Genomic DNA, 24,067 nt, shown 5'->3' with positions numbered 1-24,067 from the left:
GCTTGCCAAGACAAACAAAACGAAAAATCGGAAGGTCTGGGATTTCCCTGGTGGCGCAGTGGTTAAGAATCTGCCTGCCAATGCAGGGGACACGGGTTCGAGCCCTGGTCCGGGAAGATCCCACATGCCGCGGAGCAAAGAAGTCCCTGCGTCACAACTACTGAGCCTGCGCTCTAGAGCCCGCGAGCCACAACTAGTGACCGTGTGCCACAACTACTGAAGCCCGTGTGCCTAGACCCCGTGCTCCGCAACAAGAGAATCCACTGCAATGAGAAGCCCACGCATTGCAATGAAGAGTATCCCACGCTCGCCGCAACTAGAGAAAGCCCGCACAGAGCAATGAAGACACAATGCAGCCCAAAATAAATAAATTTATAAAGGGGAAAAAAAATTGGAGGGTCCAAGGCTAGATTAAGGGTTATGAGCATAGGTAGGTGGGCCTGGGTTAGCTATTTAAAGGAAAGTTGGGCTGTTTGTCTCTATCTGAGGGGAAAGGCAGCCTCACTGGGAATTGAGAGACTCCAACTGGTTTGGGGAAGGTATGTTAGTTTTAAATCTGAAAATAAATTTATTTAGGTAAAAAAAGGAACCTTTAGCATTTGCACAGGGTTAAGAAAAAATGGGAAGAATTTAGATAAACCAGAGGGTCCAATAATTCCTACCCTACCCAATGCAAGAAACTCATGCATCTACCACATTTAAGTTTAAATACTAAGAAATTGGAAAACAGCATCTAAAATTGAAAAAAAATAAGAGCCTGCTTTTTTCCAAGAAGTTTGTTTCCGCCCCCATCTCCCCTCCCCTCTTGAACCTCACATTCACATTTGCCCCTTGACAGCATGAGAGCCGTGGACCTCAGCAACACCCACCTACCCGCTCACGGAGGTCTTCCTATTTCTCATCATCCAGACAGACTGCAAAAAACTAAGCATCTACTCCTTAAAATGATTTATACGTCCAGGACATGCCAGTCATCCTAGTCAATAGCAGTATAATTGGACCTTGTAATGCTTGGGAAGTAGAAATCTTTGCGGTAATGTGCAATGTTTCTAACTAAAATGCAAGATGCGGGCAGTGCTTTATCTGTAGTGTTTATTATAGGAAAGGTTAACAGCCAATGAAATGATCCAATGGCTCATTTCCATTCACACGGATGTCTGATATTGTTCAACAGAGCGGTCCATGAAAGTTAGAATTTTATATTTCGAAAGGAGGACCTAAAATGTGGATTGAAGTCTGTTCTACCATTCTGAGGGGCAGATTGCCTGGTGTAACAATTTACGTTTTCAGTATTTCTCAAGTAAGGCACAAACCAAGAGCCCGTTGGTCGTAGGTGACCATAAATTTAACGTTATTATTGTGACTAGTAAAAAATATATTTTGCCCGGGTCATGGAGCACAATGGCGCATTACAAGATGAATTATCTTCATTGTGCAGAGAGATTCTCCCCACAGATCCAAAGGGTGGGAATACGTAACAGCCTGGACGTGGGTGGCTGGAGCCGGTAAACAGTGTTTGGAGGCATCATCATAAAGGAGTCGTTGATAACACTAGAGTGGGTGCTCTGGGGGCCAGAGAAGGCTGCCATCAAGGGAGTTTTATGGCATATCTGCTGAGTCTGATATTCCTAGAATTATCAGATTCTTAGTGGCCTTTCTAAATGTTTAAATACTTAAATTCAAGCATTTATTACTCTTCAGGGACTTCTGTAGAATTTATTTACATTAGGAGTTATTATTATTGAAGAGTTCATTTAAAAAAATACTAGCCAAAAAAAGTAGTCCATTTAAAAGTATTACCACAAATGCAATTCTTTAAGACAAATATCTAACGTTTCAGAACAAATGCCACCTGCAAGCTGTAAATATGTGTATTAATTTTTCCCCACAGTATTTGCTTTGGCTGTGACCTCTCCTCACATTCAGTTGAACAAGGGCTAAAAATTGTCAAACCGAATTCTTGTTTGAGAGCTGAGCTCTAACTACTGCCAGTTTGAGAGAAACACACATCCAGGTTTAGGGAATATGTTTTGTTTGTTTTGGCTGTGACATAGGGCAGAACAGTTTCCATCCCATTCGAATGCATTCAAGAGAGTTTGAAATATTGCACAATAAAAGTCATTCATTATATCTGTCTCCTTTCCCTTCCAAAAACAAAAATGGCTGCCTAGTTCCAAGTCTACACAGGGGGCAGGAAGAAGGGGGTCACAGGGTCACTGGAAATCACCCAAGACTAACACCAGGTTTTTCAGGTTTGAGTTAGGGAATCCTTCTGAAACCTTCATTCCCCATGTACACTTCAAATAAGAAAAGACTAGTCACACTGGATTATTGCTTTGTTATGAACAATTGGAAAATGGACATATTGTACATGTTCTCACATTAGGCATAGCAACATCCAAGAGCCCGGCAGCCAAACTAAACTTACTTGATCTGAAAAATCTTTTTACTCACTTTCTCTAGGAAGTTTCAACTGTTTGACACCAAATTTATACTCAAAAAAAAAAAAATTATTTCACTGTTTGGACCATACATTTGAAAGGACCTAGTTTTGCAAACGTCTTGATGCTCCTTAGCAATTACTCGATATGTCTAAATAGAGAAAAAATTGACATTTACTTTGTGTTTACCAGCAAGCATCCAGGACATCAGAACACTGGAAATGCAGTTTGTTTTTAAATGTCAAAAATAAAGATGCCACTAACAGATCACTACACTTGACAGGACAAGACACTTCCAAAGTGAATTTTTTTTAAAAAAGCAAATTTTAAGTGGGTGAATAAAGCTGCGAGAATAAAGAAATTATTAGATGTAATTGGATGTTAACTGTTATCTTTACATTTTGGAGCTTAAAAAACTCACATGCAAATAGTTAGAAATTTGGAACTTAGAACAAAATGATAAAATCTGAATTTTCTTGAATTACACCTAAAACCCCCAAGCCAGCTGTTGGCTCCCCAGCAGGCTACTTGTATCACAGAGGAGTCAATTAAACCATTTAGTCAGACAACATCGTGCGGTGGACAAATGAGAAAAGGGAAGATTTAAGAAGGCTGCTTTCAAACTGGTCGTTGGAAATTTTGGAACTACCAACCTACTCCTTAGAAAATGCAAACTTGTATTTGTTTTTTAATGTGCATGCTCATTTATTTTTCCTTCTCATATAAGTGATATAATGCTTAAAGTATCAAAAAATAGAAGCAGTTCCAGAAAAATACTTGCTTCCCAATTTTCCAAAAACCTTTCTAATAAATCTTAAAATTAAGGTCAGGGCCAGGCTAAGTATGATCTTGGTTGAAGATGTGGGACAAAAATATGTATCACGAGAATGGCAGTAATTACTTATCTTCTCACTAAAGCTATTAGGTTAGTTGTAGTTTGTATCACGATTTCATAAAAAAAACAGGGAAGCATTAAAAAATGCACAGAATTGAACACACCAGTGAAAAATCATACAAACTTGAAATTGTTAGGCCACAGTACGAGTCCTTCTAGAGCCAAGTCAAGGCTCTAAAAATAATCTTCAAATAAATCTAAGACCAAGAAAAAAAAAATTCACTATCTTTTTGTATGTGCAATTATTTATCGTAATTTAACTTCATCCCCTAAAGTCTGCTTGCTTGATCTAAGAATCTAAGTCCAGAGTCAACCTTTCAGACATACTACAAAGAAATCTGGTAGCACAAAAGATAGAAATGCAGAAGGATTTAAGGAGAGAGATTTATTTAAAACTTTGTTACGGACAATTCACAATCTCTAGCTTTTTTTTGTTTTTTTTGCGGTACGCGGGTCTCTCACTGTTGTGGCCTCTCCGGTTGCAGAGCACAGGCTCCGGACGCGCAGGCTCAGCGGCCATGGCTCACGGGCCCAGCCGCTCCGCGGCACGTGGGATCTTCCCGGACCGGGGCACGAACCCGTGTGCCCTGCATCGGCAGGCGGACTCTCAACCACTGTGCAACCAGGGAAGCCCCACAATCTCTAGTTTTGAATCCATGCTTCATCCGGATGTATCCATTTCTCTAAAACTCCTATAAGTGAACTCTGTTCAAGCATCACTTCTTCCAGAAAGAAACAAAACAAACTTACCTGATCGGAAGTTGGCGCCACCTCGAGGGCGGAGCGGTCCAGGGCACTCCTTCATAATCATACCCTATATTGTAAATTTGTACTACCCCCCGCCCCCAACCCTTTAGAGAAAATTGAGCATCTTTAAGGCAGTGATCACATTTAGAAATTAATGCCTGGCACATGTACTAATGAATCTATGATCTGCTCACCTGGGATGACCTGGTGCAGGGAAGTTTTCCCATGTTAAGAAATAATTCTCAAATGCTAAGGCTACTTTCCAAGTAAGGATAGCAACAATTTTTATACTAAACCAAACTATAATAAAAATCTTAATTTATGAGAAGAATTGAATCAGACTTATTAGACAATTTAATTTTTAGCAAACAACTTTGAACCTTAATTCAACTCATTTCATTTTCTTACTGGTATATATTACACAGTGGTCAAGAGGAGAATTCTTTCTCAATGACTAAATCTTAGCGTCTCAGGGTAACAATTTTAAATCATGAACTGTAGCAAACCCATTTATATGAGAAGATTGGGCTGAGTGTATAGGTACCCCAAGAAAGTTGGTTTCCTGACCATATTTCTGATAGCTTATTATTACTGACTTTTTGCCCTAAATAATAATGCATGTCTGGGTGTAACTGTAGGCTCCACATAGAATTGGTTGGTCAATCTTTTGCTTCTACTGGCCTCTTCCTTCACAAAAAGAACTTTAAACAAAAACTGTGACACAGATTCACAGTAAAGGGGAAGACAAGCTTTCTTATAGTAATCAAGATGGTGTGATGCTGGTTTAAGAACAGACATAGAGATCAATAGAACAGAATCAAGTCCAGAAATAGACCTACACATATACGGTCAACTGATTTCAACAGAGGTGCCACTGTAATTCAATAAGGAATGCAAAATCTTTTCAACAAATGGTGTTGAATGACTTCCACTAAAAAACCCAAAACAACTTCATCTCATACATTGTACAAAACTTAACTCCAAGTGGATCTGACACCTGAGAGCTAAAACTCTAAAACTTCTAGAAGAAATTCAGGAGAAAATCTTTGTACCCTAGAGTTAGTCAAAGATTTCTTAGGACACAGAAGTATGATCCACTTTTTAAAAAAAATGGATAAATTAGACTACATCAAAATTAAAATCTGCTTTTCAAAGGACACACTAGGAAAAAACACAAGCCACAAACTGGGAAAAAATATTTGCAAGATACATATCCAATAAAGGACTATAACCAAATATACACAGAACTCTTTCATCTCAAAAACAAGACAACAATATCAACAAAAGGAAACACAGGCAAGAGGTTTAAATGGACGCTTCAACAAAGAGGATATAAGAATGGCAAATAAGCACAGGAAAAAAAAAGATGTTCAACATCATTAGTCATTAGGGAAATACACACCAAAATCACTGTGAGATACCACTGCACACCTACTAGAGTGCGTACAAGGAACAAGGCTGACAACACCTTGTGATGATGAAATCGTGGAGCAACTGAAACAATATGTTGCAGGTGAGGATGCAAACTGGTGCAGCTGCTACGGAAAAGCTTGGCAGTTTCTTAAAAACTTCAACATACCCCAGCCATACGTCCCAGGAATCCCACTTCTATGTATTTACCCAAGATAAAGGAAAACGTGTCTATAAAGAGGATCCATATGTGAATGTTTACAGCAGCTTTATTTATAATAGCCAAAAAAATAGAAACAACCCAAATATCCATCAATTGGTGAATGGATAAACTGCTGATACATCCGTAAAATGGAATACTACTTAGCAACAAACAGGAACCAATTACTTATACAACATGGATGAACTTCAAAAGCATTACGCGAAGTTTAAAAAGGCAGACACAAAAGGATACCCACTGTATGATTCCACTTATTTGACATTCTGGAAAAGTCAAGACTGTAAGCATAGAACTCAGATGAGTGACTGTGAGGGCCTGGGGTTGGGGGAGAGGGACTGACTGTAAAGAGGCAGGAGGAAACTTCTTTCTGGGTGATGAGGATGTTCTATTCCTTGATAGGGGCGGGGGGTCGGGGGGAGGCATGGTTACATGACTGCGTGAATTTGCCAAAATTCAAACTGCTAGGCTTAAAAGGGTAAACTTTACTGTAGGGGAATGACACCTCAATAAACCTGACTTTAAAAAGGAAAAGGAAAACAACAGCTCTTTCAATACAAAGCACAAATCAGGCATTATTAAGTATTTCCTCCTTGTTACGCCAGGTCTACAGCTCAAGTCTCAGGCGTTGGGGGGTGGAGGCAGTCAGTGAGAGAAAATGGAAGCAATGTGTTTGCCAGGTCAGATCCAGAGAAAAGAACCGAATAACCATTTCATTTTAATTTCAAGGGTTTATCTTACATCGTCACGCAGGCCCAGTGTGGCATAATTTTCAATTACAAAAAACTGGAGGCAACTAGCGTCCATCAGTAGGGAGATGGCTAGCTACATTATAGATATCCAAATTCTATCATTCTATGCAGGGGTTAAAAAGACTGCAATGGCACCAGGGCTCTCCAAAATGGTATTATGTTGAATAAAAAGTTTAACTTGCAAAATGGAACATAGAGCGATCCCATTAGAAAACAACAAAACCTATGTTTACACAGGCAAAGGGTCTGGAAGAGGTTTGCCTGCTGTTACTGGTGTTGGCACCTAGAAAGGTGGGGAGAGAAAGGTGTAGCTGCAGGATGCTTGCATTAGGTGGTGGGAAGACACTTTTTCATTATACACAGTTCTCTACTTTTTTCAATAGACACATAGGACTTTTGTAATAAAAATGAGTGAAAATAAAAGTTAAGGGGAAGCACCCGTAGCAACAGTGAAGAGCTGCCCTGGTTTAAGGTAGTGCACACAGGATGAGAACTTCAGATGTCATGCTGCCATCTTCTGGAACAAGCAAGAATCTATGAGAGCAGGAAAAGATAAAAGTAGAAGCCATTCTAAGGCAAAATGTCAAGGGGTTCTGCGGTAGAAAAGATAAGGCAAATTTCTGATTTAGCCATTAATGAAAAGAAACATTTAAAACCACACAAGCATGATGACATACAGAAATCATTAACTTTTCACAAATTTTATGAAACAAATGAGATTGGCGGATAAAACTACCTCCAAGTTGTTTTCATTTCTCAAGACTTCTTTTTAGGAAAACAGCCAATTCGTTATTTACAGATAGCAACAAAATATTCATAGTGAAATATTTTAAAACGAATAGAACTTGTAAAGTGTTTATCTTTCTAACTGCAGATACTTGAAAATGAGAACAATTTTACACTTGAAAAGCCAAGCCAAAAAAATCACAACCAAAAAAATCACAGACCAAAAGGTCTCCCCTTCATCCTCACTAGCACTTTTTGGGAAATAAAACAAAGCACGTGAAATTCTGAAAATTCAAATACAATTGAGATCATATATCATACAGTAAAAATGGTAGAAAATAACAGTAATTTTAACCTTCCTATGAACAAACAAAAAAAAAATTTTTAAGAAACAAAACCCTCTAACATTGTATGTTTCTGAAAGTTTTTTTTTTAATGACCCAAACCAAAAAGCTTCATAAGAAGTTTTTTTTTTTTTGGTTTGTTTTCAGTGGTAGACATTTGCCAACCGTACCAAACTATAAATGGGGGGGAAAGCCCATAAATAATTTACGTGTAAAGATAAAAGAATTTTTGAAACAATCCACCCTTTAGCAGGAGAAATTGGGGATCACTTTGAGTGTTAATGTAAAATACATTAGTCTTGAGCAGCAGGAGTTCCAGACCTATTGGTGCCAAGAAAGTAACAAATAGTCTCTATCTAAGGCAGGGGAAATGGGCGCCCAGCAGGAGCTTTCTTCCCTGTTGTGTTATTTATAGAGAGCCCTATTTGTTAACATGTTTCTGCTATCACAGGAGTAGGAGAGTTTAATGATTTAAAGGATTTCAAAGACAACTGTTTAATGATACAATGATTTACTTGCATTCACAAATTCTAAAAATATGGCAATTTAGATTTTCAAACTGCTGTCACCAAAACTGTGACAGGATACACAGCTGAAACTTAACTGGACAAACCAAAACAAGTACTAGTTCTTGGTATGGTGAAATAAAAAGTCAGAAAGGCTGGAAAATGCCATGTTAAAAAAGAAATCAGCAACCTACCACCATGCTTCATGTTAGTAAACCAATTTTTTAGGGTCTTTTAAGTGAGTTTCTGAATTTTTTTTTTTTAATGGAAAACCATGAATTCAATCCCAAATTACCTGTGACTAATCTGAATGATCTGGGAGATGAGTCTTCAACTAGACCGCTCATACTTTCACCAAAAACCAAACCCCTACTTCCTACCCCACAAAGCATACAAGAGTGTTGTTTGAAGGTCAAAATGCTTTCATGTTAGTTATTTCTAAATTATATATTCATTTTATAATGACAGATTTGCAATATTCTGGTTATTGAAAGAATTTTCTAAAATCCCATGTTTAAGATTTGATTTTAATCTGTTAAAATAAAATTTTTATTTGAGACAAAGTAAATTATTAAAGCTTCTCTTAACTTTAACCCAAAGGGAAAAAAACAAATTTTATCATTTCCATCTTTCCTAATCGTTAAAATTTTTAACCAGTTGTTTTTGGGCAATCTTTTAAAATAAAAACACACCTCACCCCACTTTCTTTAACAGTTTCAACCTTATATTACCTTCAATTTTCATAACGTTACATTAATTCTATCAATTTGTTAAAGAACAAAACAAAACACTCTTCTCATCCAGATGTGACAAGTTAATTCTAAAAGATGCTTTTTTCTTTTTTTACAACAGAAACTCTAAACCTTCAGTGGTAAATATGTACTAACATGAAATAAAACTTAAGAGACATGCTGTTAGGTCTAAAAGCAATCCTTTTTAAAAGAATACCAATAAAGCATTTATCATTTGGGGGGAGAACATGTTTAATACAATGCTTTCCGTTTGAAAGATGGAGAAATTCACTTATTTCTACTTAAAAGTAGGTTCTACTCAAATAATTTTATTTGAAACTTGTAAAACACTGAGGTTGAACAAAGGATGGGAACTGAGATGAAAGAATCTTTCAGGCATGAATGGTTGGTTACCTTCTCTCTTGCCAAAACGTCCTGCAGGGAATGTCAGTTACTGCTTTAGTTCTCTGATATGTCCGATTCTCTCGAAGTCACTTGGAGAGCTTCCTTCTGGTTGAGAAAGGTTGTTCTTTTGTAGCCTCTCGACTGGGTGGTATTTTTAGGATCTGCAAGTGTAGATGTACAAAAGCTCTTCCTTCTCCTCCCAGGTAAACTGGCAGCAGCAGCAGCAGCAAAGCCCTCACTGTTTTCTTCACCTGATGTGGAGGGCAGAACACAAGGTTTTTGCCTGGAGGACCCGTTCTCAAATCTTCTGCTGTCAAATGTACCTATTGTTCTCCTCTTGGTTCTTCGGGAAATGCCGGAAGCGGGAGGCAATGGAAGTGAAATCCACACAAGCCCTTCACTTTCCAAACCTTTTTGTAGCCTTGTGCTGCGTCTTACTTTGGTTTCACTCCTTGTTCTCTGAAAGGTTTGCTCAATGGAGTCAGATAAATCTTTATACAGTTGGGAATTTTCTAAACTAATTTCTACAGAGCTGCTCACACTGCAGGAAGGTTTGGGATTCTCCATTTTTTCCAAATGTAAACTTTGCCCATCAGAACAAGCCATGGACTGTCTTCTGTATTTCTTTTCTCTGTAACTCACACCACGACTACTTGCTATGGAGTTTCTTCCCAAATCCTCACCTTGACTTTTACTTTCTTTCACGTGCTCAATTAAGATATCTTCTGAACAACCACATTCTTTTTGTGAGTCGGGCATTAAATGCTTGGCCTGCAGTTTTCCTTCTGAAACGACTAAGAAGTCATCCTGGTTTTCACATTTGATGTTTATATCTTCTGAGATTTTAAAGATTTGAAAAAGGTTTTCCATATTTTGACCAGCAGCAGAAAGTTCTTGGGACTGCATGGTAAAATCAGGTTTTGGATTGTCTGATACAATGGGTGCTTCAGTCACAGAAGGACAAGAAATATTATGGCTGTTTTCATTCTCAGTCCCAGTTTTTAGTTCGTCTTCACTTTCCAACTGAATTGCTGCTTTTGGAATATTTTTGTTTTCATCAGTTTCTATAGTACTTGTATTTGAACCTTGCTCAAAAGTAGCATTAATAAGTGATGAGGAACTTTTCATGTCAGAGCTGCAGAATTCAGACACATCGTATTTATTAAAGCCTCGAATCATCTGCCAATCCTCTGGGCTCTGAGGCAAAATATTATTTCTCTTCGGAAGCTTCACTTCTTCAAGTTCATCATTTGAGTTGAAATCATCTATGGGCATGTAAATATGTTTAAATCGAATTAAAAAGTAACAGTGGAAATAAACTTTCACAAATCAAACAGGTGTCAAATTGTATTCTGTGTGTCAAGCTTTCAAAAAAATTGCAAGACCTACAAATGCTACCCTGTACTTGTCCCCACCTGTCATCGTTCTTTCTCTTTCAGTTCTTCCTCACCCCACAGGTTAAGAAAATATGTACTTAATGCATGAATTAATAAAGCATATAACCTGAGACCATGGAAATGAGAACTGTATCTGAAATTGCTTCCTCTATTCTAATGTGCTTCCCATTCTACAAGGTCAATTAGCATGAGGCAGACACACTTCCTATCTCCCGGAAAATGAATTACTGAAAATCGGCAACATCTTGCTTCTGAAACTTTTCCATCAATGTTTCCCCTTGAAATAGAAGAGAGAAAGCTTGGCATTCTGGGGGATTTGAGGACTTAGCTAAAAGGGTACTTCTGAAGACACTCAAGTCTTATGCCCAGTGTTTAAAAAATTAACATTAAACTGCACCAAACTCTCAAATAGAGCCCCGGTTGTTTCAATATTCTAGAAATCTCTCCCCTTCCACGCCAATCTCTGAATATAATTCACCCTCCAGGAAGACACGTCATGTGGGCCCTGCCATGTGTTTCTGGCAGACGGTGTCACATCACAGGTGAAAAACACATCATCAAGGTTTCAAAGTCACATAACACAGCCTAAGTGAATCTAGGCTTTATGAGTTCTCAGTCTCAGTACTATTAGAAGCCATCTCTCTCGGTATCTCACATAATAAAGTTTTTAATTGGTCAGGCAAAGGAGTATAAAAAATGTTTTTTTTTTTTTTTTTTTTTTTGTGGTACGCGGGCCTCTCACTGTCGTGGCCTCTCCCGCTGCGGGGCACAGGCTCCGGACGCGCAGGCTCAGCGGCCATGGCTCACGGGCCCAGCCGCTCCGCGGCATGTGGGATCTTCCCGGACCGGGGCACGAACCCGTATCCCCTGCATCGGCAGGCGGATTCTCAACCACTGCGCCACCAGGGAAGCCCTAAAAAATGTTTTAAACAAAATAAAAACTGAAAGATAAAACATAAGCTGAGCCCAAAATCTACAAAACACATTTCAGTGTGAAAAGGTATATATACATCCGGGATTTGGGTACTTACAATCATGTCACAGAAAGCTAGAGATTAACACAGGGCAGGGGCCCCTTGGTATCAACCAACCAATATGTCAACTGGGCTCTTTATACAACTTTAAACATAGATATTCGTGTATTTTTCATGAAATTAACATACTAGAAAAGGAAGGTAGGGGAAAGGGATGGAGGGAGGAAGAGAGAGAGAAATAGAGAAGAAGGGAGAGAGAGAACGGCTTTAGACCCTCATAGCAGATGAAACCACTGGTTACTAATAAAAAGTGCTTCATGTATTTTTTTTTTTTTTTGCGGTACGCGGGCCTCTCACTGCTGTGGCCTCTCCCGTTGCGGAGCACAGGCTCCGGGCGCGCAAGCTCAGCGGCCACGGCTCACGGGCCCAGCCGCTCCGCGGCATGCGGGATCTTCCCGGACCGGGGCACGAACCCATCTCCCCTGCATCGGCAGGCGGACTCCCAACCACTGCGCCACCAGGGAAGCCCCGCTTCATGTATTTTTGAAAAGAAATTCTCTAATAAGACGCAAGATGGAAAATATACACTAACAGTCATTGTTCAAGTATCTTTGGAAAAAAGGAAACTGTTAGGAACTACAGATATAACGAAAATAAGTCTCAAGGGAAAGGCAACTTGCAGGGGAGAGAGGTGGACAGATCGTTATAAGCCAGGTGGTAAAGGTGTAAGGTGAACAAAGAGTTTTCCTGGAAAGGCAGCCAGCATGGCTGAATCCTAAAGGCTAAGCAGCATCAGGCCAGATTTAAAAGAGGTGGGGTGGCCGACGTCCTGTCCCACGATGTAGCACAGAAAGAGGCTAGGGCAGGACAGCTCCGCCTCTGCTGGTGCCCCGGGGCCCGGAGGAATATGTCTATGTGGGGTGGCTGTGTGTTTGTTTAAACTTCTGGGCTTTCCTGAAATAACAAGTAGGCAGAGGCCAAGAGTCTATAATGGCATGTACCATATTCGTCCTTGAATCTATGATAGATCCTACATGCTATGCTGCAAATGGGACGCAGGCTATAAATATGTGGTGATTGACAAAGGCAGCTATCTTAAGAATGATTACATACAAAATTCACACACGAAATGAACACATACTCCAGCTTTTCAGCATGATTTAGTCAATTTAAACTCAAGCATTACCAACCAGATGCAACTCCAATCCAATTTTTATCTAATCAGGATACCAACAGACTTAATCTTCCTTTTAAACAAAATTTTCCAAGTAATCAAGTTCAATTTATAAATGTTATTTCTAGAAGATGCTTAGCAGTGCCAACTCTACTGAAACATCAGAGGGCAAGGTTTTTTTGGTTTAATTTTTTTCTTAATCCATAGAAGATATATATATATTATATATTTTTTATATATATATAATATATATATGTATATATATATATTAGATATATTACTGAGCCATCACCTTGTTGACTTTTAGTGATGGATTACAACACCAAACAATTCATTTTACTTTACCAAAACACTTTAAAAAGCAAAAAGAAACAGGGTGAAAGGAAATTCTTTCCCCTAAAATTATATGTAATATTTTGTGCCTGAGTTTTCCTGGGGGGAGGACCCGGAGCATCCAACAGGCTCTGAAAAGGGTCTAGAGTGACCTCACAGCTACACACGCACGGCTTCTTTAACTTAAAATTCGTGTGGGAGTGGAAGGGAAAGTTGCTATTTTAAATTTACATACTCTTTACACAATGAATGGGAAGAAGGGAAAAAAGAGTGAAATAGCAACAAAGAGGGAGAAGAAAAGAGATACAAAATCGACAACAGGAAAAGGACAGGCTACCTGAACACATCCTCCAGCTGCTTGGAACCAGCGGCATCTCAGATACCTCGGGCAGCTCAGGAATAGGGCTCAGGAGCGGCTTCTTAGACGCAATGTCTCTTTCCCCATATAAAGACTTCTGAACACTTTTTTTCTTTCCCTTTGCTTTCTTCCTTCTGCAACTTTTTAAAACCTGAGAAAATGTATTAAAACACTGTAATTGAGAAAGATGTAGCACCATGTACAATGCTGACTCAAACTAATTTTTACAAAAAAACCTTAAAGACTAGTTATTCCACTCAAAATTGTAGGAATCTCAGTCAGGGCTAAAGGCCTAAGGTAGCTTACACAAAGTCAAATCAAATATGAAACAGAACTCAATTTACAAATTGTAGAGTAATGGTCTATATTTCCACAAAGCATTTGCCAAAATAAGTTCTGGATAAGTGAAAAATAGGTGACATGTTGTAGAACTGGACAGACTTAAGACATGAGGAATTTGTAACTAGGATGTGGTTACGATGACTCAGGATTAACCCAGAATGAGTTATCTATTGGAAACCATGGGAGACTGTTTTCTGTTCCTAGATCTGGATGAAGAAACCACAGGCGTGTACATAAAATTTGAAGATAACACAAAGCTGCTTCAAACAACAGGTGATCTAATCAAGATGAAAATGACTAGGTCAAAATAAGATGGAGTTTAATAAACACAAGTAGAAGATGAGGGACAGAGGTTTGGTAATAACTGATGGAAAACGTAGGTTTCTATAAAAATTAAAACTGTCTTAATAACATCTGGAATGCAGTATTCAATTCAATTCTGACTGCATGTCAGTAACTGAGCACTCACATGTTCTATGTTAAAAAAAGGTTCATATGGAGAAGCCTTGAGGGAAACTCTAACTCTGTATTGAAATAATAGGTTGTTATGAGCAAAAATGAAATATATTCAACGTCATAATATTGGAAAGAACCAGATTTTAGGTCAAACAATTATAGCTTCTGGAAAATGGCATCCACTCAAAGATTTACTGAGAAACTGCTATGTGCAGGTAATAATTTGCTAGGTATGAGATATAAAAACAAACAGGAAGTGGTCTTTAGGGAACTCTTGGTCTAATTTTCATACATACAGACCAGGACAGGCTCTACACAGATTGAGAAAACGGAGACCTGGCCTACAGGTTTTCAAGACAGGCTCCACAGGAAATGGAATGTCTAGGCCAAGTCTTCAACGAGTGAGAATTGTTTCGGGAGAGGATGGGAGTGGCACAGAAGGGCTTTTCAAAGGAAAGAGAACGGCACACGGAACAGGTCTAAGGGAGGCGGCACAGAGCAAAGGGGGAACTGCAATTCGTGGTCAGTGAACCCACAGAGAAGGGGCAGAAGAGGCCAACGAAGCAAGCAGGGCCCTTCTCTGCCATAAGTATGAGCCTGACAGCCACGAGGGTTCGCCACATGGCGATTTAGAGAGTGACATCTGAATCTGCATTTAAGAAAGATCGTTTGGGTGACAGCACAGAAACTAATGGTGTGGAAGATATTCAAGAGCACAGAAGTGGCACAAAACTTAAGTTCCTTGAGATATTTATAGATATCCTGTAAAAACAAAACAAGAAAAAACATTCCATGGAAAAATAATTTTAGAACTGTACAAGATAAATGTTCCTCTTAGTGATTTACAATATACACTTAACGTTAAACCCTCTAAGAAGTCCTCGGTATAAATAACCTCTATATATGTTAGAAAAATGCTGGGTTAAATATTTTTCCACGAAACTTTTTTTTCAGGGAACATCTGTTGACTTCCAAGAAACAGTTGGGAAAAAAACAGCATGGACAATGGAAATGGAAGCAAAGAGAAAAATCTTGACTTGGGCTCCACAGATGAATTGCAAGAGAGAAACATTTGGCTTCGTGTTAGTCACGTGCGGTTCAAATCCTGACCCTGCCACTTTACAGCTTTATCTTAGGCAAGTTACCTCACCTCTCTGTACCTCATTCTTCTCATCTGCAAAATGGGAACCACAAAAGCACATACCACAGAAAGTTGTGGTATTAAATATGTTAATATGTGTGAAATGGGTAAAGTCTGGCTTGATTCATGGTAGGGCTATGTGTTAGCTATTTTTTCTTTTAAATTCCTTCTTACTATTTTGAGTATTGATATGGAGAAATTTTTTTTTTTTTTTTTTTTTGCGGTACAGGGGCCTCTCACTGTTGTGGCCTCTCCCGTTGTGGAGCGCAGGCTCCGGACGCACAGGCTCAGCGGCCATGGCTCACGGGCCCAGCCGCTCCGCAGCACGTGGGATCTTCCCGGACCGGGGCACGAACCCATGTCCCCTGCATCGGCAGGCGGACTCTCAACCACTGCGCCACCAGGGAAGCCCAGCGAAAAGTATTTTTTTAATACTAAATTATGCTCTTAGTATTGCTGTGTGACCCAGGCCCTGGTAGTTTGGTTAATATACTATGATCAATGTCATTAGGTTATAACCTCCAGAACAGTTTCTGATTCATAGCTCAGGTAAATCCCCTTTTAGCAGGATTTTGGAAACCTCTGTTTACATTAACTGCAAAAGTACCTGCAACAGTGCCTGGCACTTAGTGGCTTCTCAACAAACATACATGAACAAATGAATGAATGATTGTGAAAGAAAAGGTAGTTAAACTTCATAAAATTTGCTAACCATGATGAAAGACTAATATTATTTTTCCATGGTCATGGGCCAGGAGGACACCACCCAAAAAGAAAAGAGTAAAGATGAAAGCACCTGTGGTCTGTCATGAAAATATATCTAGCAACGCTCATCTTATCCACGAGAAGGTTTCATCTGCAAAGGCTAGAACCTTATCACCCATATTGGAGTAAAATTTGAATTTACTCCAATACAAAAAGCCTTGCTTGGACTGTAATAAACAAGAGAAGCCACATGTGATTGGAATCCTCAGGCAGCCCCGTGATCTAGAAATAATGAGACTGGTTTATGATTTGGAGGAGACAAAGGACAACTGAAGATATTATACCTAAAAGGATTCTATTTACTCCCAAATCACCAGTATTTATTCTCATACAGTGGAGGAGGTCACGCAACAGAAGTAAATGCTTACTTCTCGTGTTATTTGCACAATTAAGTCAAACTGTTTTCTCAGAGTAGCTTTAAAATTATTTTAAAATAATTCATGTACATGGCAACACATCAAATTGAACAGGAAAGCTTCTGGTGAAAAGCAAACATTTCCCTGTCCCTGCCATTCACTTACTTAACGGTCCATTTTTAGTTCTTGTGGCTGGCTCCATCTCTCTAAATAAGGGGCTGAGATTGCTGTATTTTTTTTTTTTTTTTTTTTTTTAGTATATATATAAACTTATTTATTTTTGGCTGCATTGGGTCTTCGTTGCTGCACGTGGGCTTTTTCTAGCTGTGGCAAGCGGGGGCTATTCTTCCTTGCGGTGTGCGGGCTTCTCATTGCAGTGGCTTCTCTTGTTGTGGAGCACGGGCTCTAGGCGCGTAGGCTTCAGTAGTTGTGGCTCACGGTCTCTAGAGCGCAGGCTCAGTAGTTGTGGCGCACGGGCTCAGCTGCTCCGCGGCATGTGGGATCTTCCCAGACCAGGGCTCAAACCCGTGTCTCCTGCACTGGCAGGCGGATTCTCAACCAATGCGTCACCAGGGAAGCCCCAGATTGCTGTATTTTTAATGTTTAATAACGGAAAATTTCCAACACCCAAAAAATAGAGAGAATAGTATCTTGAACCCCACGTACCCAACAATTAGCTCTTATAATTACTAACACATGGAAATCATGATTCATTTATAACCCCCTTACCTCAGATTATTTTAAAGCAAATCCCAGACATTACATCATCTCATCTGAAGATCCTACAGTACGTCTAAGAGATAAGGACTTCTTTTTTTTCCACCAAAAAAGTGAAACATTTTATTACCTGGCATTGTATTTTATTGTTGATTTTTTTCCTCTTTTATAATGGAGTTTTCTTTCTTTTCCAGCTTTGAGATATAATTGACATATAATAGCATGTAAGTTTAGGGTATACAAGGTAATGACTTTATATATATATATATATATATATATATATATAGTGAAATGATTACTTTTTTCTTTTTATAACAATGACAAATACTAGTCAGCAATAAAGGAACTATTGATACACACAAATATGGGCAAATCTCCAGAGAATGATGAGCGAAAAAGGCCAGTCCCAAAAGGTTACAGTGTGTGACTCCACTTACAAAATATTCTTGAAATGACAAAATGAAAGAAATGGAGCACAGATTAGTGGTTGCCACGGGTTAAGGTAGGGGGTGACAGTGAGAAGTGGACACAGCTGCGGACCAGAAATCTTTGCAGCACTGGAAATGTCCTGTATCTCGACTGTATTTTGATATTGCACTACTGTGATACTGTATAATGGTTTTACAAGATGTCACCATTGTGGGGAGCTGGGCAAAGGGTGTCTGGGATCTTTCTAATTCTTCTTGCAATAGCATGCATCTCGAAAATGATCTCAAAATAAAAATTTAGATGCAAAAAAAAAAAAAAATGATAGGCAGTTTTCCCTATTATTTCCTCACAGTTCAAACTTCTCTAATTGGTCCCTAATTGTCTTTTTACAATTGTTCAAATCAGGATCCCAGCAAGGTCTCCACACATGCCATTTGGTTGATGAATTTCCTTTGATCTATGGCTCCTTTTTCCCTTGTTATTTGGTGAATGTTCTGAGGCATTTATCCTGTAGTAGCTGCGAAGCTCTGGATTTGGGTAACTGCAATCATGTGTGTTTTTATGTTCCTCCACCCCTGGTATTTCCTATCCATTGGTCATTAGATCCAGGCTTGATTCAATTCAGCTTTCATGCTTGTTGGAAAGAGCATCTCATGGAAGGTTATTGATGTCCTCATTGTATCAGGAGGCTCATATTCTCTCCTTGTGTGGTGTTATGAATGGCCAGTGCTCTCAGGTGTCCAGTCCCGTCCCTCCATTACCTTTGGCTCCCCCATTGGCCTCTACCTAACATCCAACAGCTGTTGTGAACAGGTCTTTTTGATTAGTGAAAATTCTTCGATAAAGAATCTTCCCTTATCAGTTATTCGTTTACTTGAAATAGAGCTCAAATTTTATTTTCCATTTTCCAAGAAAAACAAAAACCCTGAAAATAAAAAAGAGTTGATGCCCTAGACAGCTTCTAAGGTGGCCTTTAAGTTTTGCTGTTAGTTTTTAATTATTAGGAAATTGTTTTTTCATATTTGATTCCAGTGTTTTAATCCATTGCAATCGTTATCTCTGATGGTCACACCGTCCTATCTTTGGTCAGCGGAATCCCCTTTGAAATAATTTTTTGTCCTTTAACGTGGCTTCCTTACTTGCACACCGGTCCAGACCTGGGCTCATTTTCTACATTTGCCATTGTAAATCTGAAAGCAGCCATTTCACTAAGGTAACGCTGATCCCTTTCAGTTGAAATGGTAGAGATGGTAACATAGGTACAAAGGATGCTCAGTGCCTCTATGCCTTACCAACAGACAGAGCCAGAAAATTATTTTAAATGGGTAAAAGCACGTGTTCATGATATTTCCAATTCAAATTTAGCCTAACAAGGTTTTGAATTTGATTTCAATTTTATCTTGTCTCTAGTGAAGAGTTTTGATTCCTAATGACAGTAAAAAAACCAACCCCACAAAACCCTGTTTATTTGCTTCATTCTATATTGAATTCTTCTGTCAGTGAGTATTTCATAACTGTTTAAACTTTTTGTGCAATTATTTTTGTCCTTAGGATACATCCCATTTGGACTTTTCAAACTTCTGATTTAAAAAAACTCTTTATGAGGTTAAGCCGCCGACTTGATATAGTTACGTTTCATTTTGTTTTCAATTTTTTTAAATTGAGCTATAATTGTTCCATAGTCACGCAGAACATTTACACAGTTCAAAGTCAAAAAGTCAAAGGCTAGATTTCAAGGAAATCTAGCCTTCATTCCTTCCTGTTCCCCCCCTCTGTCTCTTCTCCCGACAGGTAACCAGGTTTTATTTAGTCTTTGGCCTATTCTCCCACGTTTTTTTGGTAGTTGTTTAAGATTATATATATGTGTATTGATATATACATTTTTAAAAATGCTCCCTACATCCTCAGATAAAAGGTAACATATGAGTTTGTCATATTAGCTGCCACAACAAAACACCAAAGGCTGGGTGGCATAAACAATATTAATTTATCTTCTCACAATTCTGGAGGCGGTAAGTCCAAGATGGAGGCACTGACAGGGCTGGTCCCGCCTGAGGCCTCTCCCATGTGCAAACAGATGGCCACTCTCCTGCTGCCTCTTCTCCATCTGTGCCCCCGTGGCGTCACCCTTTGTGTCCGAATTCCCTCTTATAAGGACACCAATCAGATTGGATTGGGGCTAGGAACCACGTAAGGGCCTCATTTATTAACCTAATCACCTCCGAAGAGGCCCCATCTCAAAATGCAGTCACATTCTGAGATACTGGGGTGGCGGCTTCAACGTACGCATTCTGAGAGAACACAATTTATCCCACACCAGGTAGCTTACAACTTGTTTTCTTTCACTTAACAGTAAATACATCCTAGCATCACTGCATAGTGGTCTGGATCGTTTCTCCGCTATTTTCTACATCTACAAAAGACTCATTTTGTGAACACACCAGTTTATTCAACCAGTCTCGTGGACATCTGATGGACATTTGGTTTGTTAATCTTTTACATTACAGAGTGTTGCAATAACTAACTTTGTACATATGCCTTTTTGTATTTTTGTCATTAGATCTTTGTGATAGATTCCTAGAAATGGGATTGCTGGGTCAGAGGGTAAATGAAAATATTTAATTTGGCTTGATATCGCCAAATCACCCTCCGCAGAGATTCACACTACCAGAAAATGTACAAGCGTGCCTATCTCTCCCCAGCCTCGCCAACAAAGTATGCTGTCAAACTTTTGGATTTTTGCTAATCAAAAATGGTAAGAAACGGCATCTCAATGCATGTTAGACTCGCAGTTCTCTTATGATGAGTGAGTCTGAACATGTTTTCCATGTTTAAAGGCCCTTTCATTTCAATGTTGTGAACAAAAATCTCTTGGAGATTTTGATACGAATTGCAAAAACTTTTTTCCAAGTCTGTCCTTTGTCTTTTAAATTTTCTTACGGAGCTTTTTCCCCATGCACGCTCCATGCCGTTTGGGTCAAATGGAGCAAAAATTACCAAACTTTGACCTCACTGTTTCTGGTTTTTGAGTCATATTTTGTAAACATTTTCCATTTCTAGGTTATAAAGGAATTCATGCTTATGAATTCTACTGCTACTTCCAAGTTAGCAATTTTATTTTCAAAACTTTTCCAGCTTTATTAAGGTATGATTGACAAATAAAAATTGTATTTACTTAGGTTTCACAGGACTTAAGGTGCACATGATGATTTAATATATGTATACATTATAAAAAGATTATCACAGTCAAGTTAATAAACACATCCAGCACCTCACATAGTGACCAGTTACTGTGTGTGTGTGTGTGTGTGTGTGTGTGTGTGTGTGTGTGTGTGTGGTGAGAACACTTAGGATCTACTCTCTTAGCACATTTCAGCCTACGATACAGTACAGATCTCTGCTGCCTCCTTACCATAAACCATGAGGCTATCGCTTACTTAAACTAAACCTTCCTCTTCCCCATGTTAGTTTTGCTTCTTCTCTTGGTTACCTTTGAATTTACATTTCTATTTCTTTTTAAGAACTTTAAAAAAGTATATCTTGAACCCCTAATTTGCAAGATGATGATTTTAAGAACAGCCATAGTGCTTACTTACTTACCAGGCATTGTTTTAAGCATTTTATATGTATTAAAACTTGTTTAATATTTCCAGTAAGCTTATAGAATAAGTACCATTACTACCTCCATTTTAAAACCAATAAAGAAATGAAGAATCCTGCCCACCACTTTACTGCTGGAAGTGGCCAAACTAGGATTTAGACAGGGTGTCTGGCTCCAGCACAGGAACTTTTTAAACCACGATACTATTAGCTGTTAGTACCCTCGCCTTTCACCTTTTCCATTATTCGGTCCCTGTAAACATTTTTCACTGCACTGCCAAGGACAGAGCTCTGATTCCTTCTCTTTCCTCTGGCGCCTCCTGTAGACGATCCCTAATACTACAAAATATCCTTTTCCTTACACCCCATTGTTGCCTGAAATCACAATTACTAAAGTTTGCTTCATATTCGCTCCAAAACTCTTGCACTCAGACTTTTCTTTGGAATGGTATAGAATGACCTTTCTCTCTCTTTTTAAAAAAAATTAATTTATTTGGCTGTGTCGGGTCTTAGTTGCAGCACGCGGGAGCTTCGTTGCCGCGTGCAGGATCTTTAGTTGCGGCATTCAAACTCTTAGTTGCACCACGTGGGATCTAGTTCCCTGACCAGGGATGGAACCCGGGCCCCCTGCATTAGGAGCATGGAGTCTTAGCCACTGGACCACCAGGGAAGTCCCTCTTTTTCTTCTCCTATGGCACAACTTACATTTGCTGAATCACAGGTCTTCTTGTTTTTCCCTCCAGAGACCTCCTCCCTGGAGCACCCTTCTCTTGCTCAAATTTGGCATGATTGCTCTTCTAGGCTGACTGAACAGCTATAATCAGAGATTTCCATGGCACTCCTCTCCTGTGCTAGTAGACCCACTGTGTCCTGGATTCTCAAGCTTACTTCCTCATTTTGCTAGAGTATCTCCCTCTAGTAATACTAAAAAACAAAACCACCAAAAAACACCTGTCTTGAGTGTCTTTCACAGTAATTGAATTCGCCTGGATACAGAATATTGGGCTTAAATTAAGTTTCTTTCAAAGCTTTCAATGTCCTGTTGAACTCTCTTTCAGCATTCAGACTGCTGTTAAACTCGATGCCACTCCGATCCTTGATTCCTGGTAGGAAAAGTCCACTGTTCTCATTATCCTTATTGCTCAGTTTCACACTGACATGTTGAAGTTGTGGTCTTTTCTCTTGGTCCTAGGCATTCAGTAGGACCTTTTAACTTGAAGACTCCTTTCTTCAGCTCTGGGAAACCCTCCCTTTTATCCTGATAACTTCTTCCATTCCATTTTCTCGTTCTGAGGCTCCAACGAAGTCTCCTAGATTGGTCTTCCATGTCTGTTCTTACTAGTCTGTCGTTCTCTTGTCCTCCCTTAACTTTATTCTCTAGCCCAACTATCAAGTTTTATATATTTTTACAAATCTTTCTTTCTCTGCTCTTTTTTCATAGCACCCCCCGCTTCTTAGTTTTCTGCAGATAATATTTTCTGAAATCTGAGTATATCAGAATATTTACTTTCATGAAGTTTCTTTCCATTTTTTCTGAATAACCTTTCTCTCTGGGGGTCAGTTTTTCAAACTTACTAACATTGGTCTTTGATGCTCTTGGTTCTACTCAGTTATGTGACTCTTACTTAAGAATATACTGGCTAAACTGGGAATGGGTTTCCTCTGCTTTCCAGCTCAGCCTCTTTCTTGCATGGAAATTCTACCAGGAACTCTGTGCAACGCAGAGAGCAAGGCAGATGGAGAGGGTCAACCGCAGGCTTTGCTTTAGGGAAATGAGCTGGCTGTCCAGACTATGGGACCTTCCAAATGCCAGAATGAGAACATTCAGGTGACAACCCCTGTTCTGAGCTTCAGGATGGGAGAGGGAGTGGGGGGCAAACCGGCGCAAATTGTTTCACATACGGGACTTCAATTAATCCGTTTCCACTACCACTTCTCACTCTCAGCACCACTGGACCTGCCAATACTGGGCCCAGAGTTCCTCGGGATTCCCATAAGCAGGCTGGCTCTCCCTCCCTCCCAGCACATTCTGGGCTGTAAATCTTTCCCCCTCTTTTATCTGTCAACCCGTTCCCATCTGCCTGTCTTCCAGAAATTCACTGAAGGCTGCTGTCGGTTGCTGAATACCCCTCCTCACTCCCTTCCTCTTCTCATTGCTATTCTAAGCCTATTCTTTCTATTACATCAATTATTTTGGCTCAGTGGGGTCCTGGGAGGCGTTGGGGCAAAACTTAATGGTCAACCCTTCTTGAACTTCCTGGCTATTAGCTTCATGTGAAGAAGCAGGTGGACCTTCTTCGTAATAGCGTTTTGTAGAGTAGGAAGGAACCCAGTCTCTAATGCCATGATCTAAGATGTATGCATATTTTCAACTGATGTGTATTTTTTTTCAGCAAGAGGATCTTTCAAAGGAGTGTGTGACCTAAAGAAGAAACTGAACCAGGACAACATCCGGTTTCTTCCGGCTCTGCCAACTTGGGGATGTTTGTGCAGTGTTTAAACCAAGTGAGGCAACACTTTTTGGTTCATGGATCAGGAGGGAAATGTGCCGTTTGGGGTGGGTGTGTGCTGGGGTGAGATGGCTAAGTTTGATTTTGGAAAGGTTGAGTTTTGAGACGTTTGCAGGGTGACTTAAGAAAAGATGTCTAGTAGGTAGTTGAACCCATGTTAACAGATGGCAAAGATTTGGGAGTCGCCAACCGTGCTGCATACGAAACCACCCAGAAAATAAAGCCATTTCGAAAGACAAAGAGTAGAACTCTGGGGCTTCCCTGGTGGCGCAGTGGTTGGGAGTCCGCCTGCCGATGCAGGGGACGCGGGTTCGTGCCCCGGTCCGGGAGGATCCCACGTG

The 24,067-nt window shown here is 39.6% G+C and overlaps 1 protein-coding gene across 6 annotated transcripts in view; it reads right to left on the bottom strand.

Annotated features, from left to right (window-relative positions):
• Positions 1–8,301: 8,301 nt before the first annotated feature.
• The window catches only part of CDCA2 (cell division cycle associated 2), a 51,964-nt gene continuing 36,198 nt past the window's right edge, over positions 8,302–24,067 (bottom strand). For 4 of the 6 annotated variants that reach the window (XM_067040183.1, XM_067040185.1, XM_067040187.1 and 1 more), the window contains exons 14-15: positions 13,390–13,561; positions 9,007–10,439 (exon numbers count right to left, since the gene is read on the bottom strand). In XM_067040183.1, coding sequence (XP_066896284.1) covers positions 9,229–10,439; positions 13,390–13,561 — 1,383 coding nt within the window. In that variant the 3' untranslated portion in view covers positions 9,007–9,228. Of the gene's footprint in view, positions 10,440–13,389; positions 13,562–24,067 lie in introns of all 6 variants that reach the window. The other 2 variants (XM_059071711.2, XM_067040184.1) reach the window with 2 other exon arrangements.

This window comes from Kogia breviceps, chromosome 8 (assembly GCF_026419965.1).
Source record: "Kogia breviceps isolate mKogBre1 chromosome 8, mKogBre1 haplotype 1, whole genome shotgun sequence".
NCBI classification, from domain to species: domain Eukaryota; kingdom Metazoa; phylum Chordata; class Mammalia; order Artiodactyla; family Physeteridae; genus Kogia; species Kogia breviceps.
The sequence above is the reverse complement of the archived record's forward strand: the minus strand, read 5'-3'. Positions and strand labels throughout refer to the sequence as shown.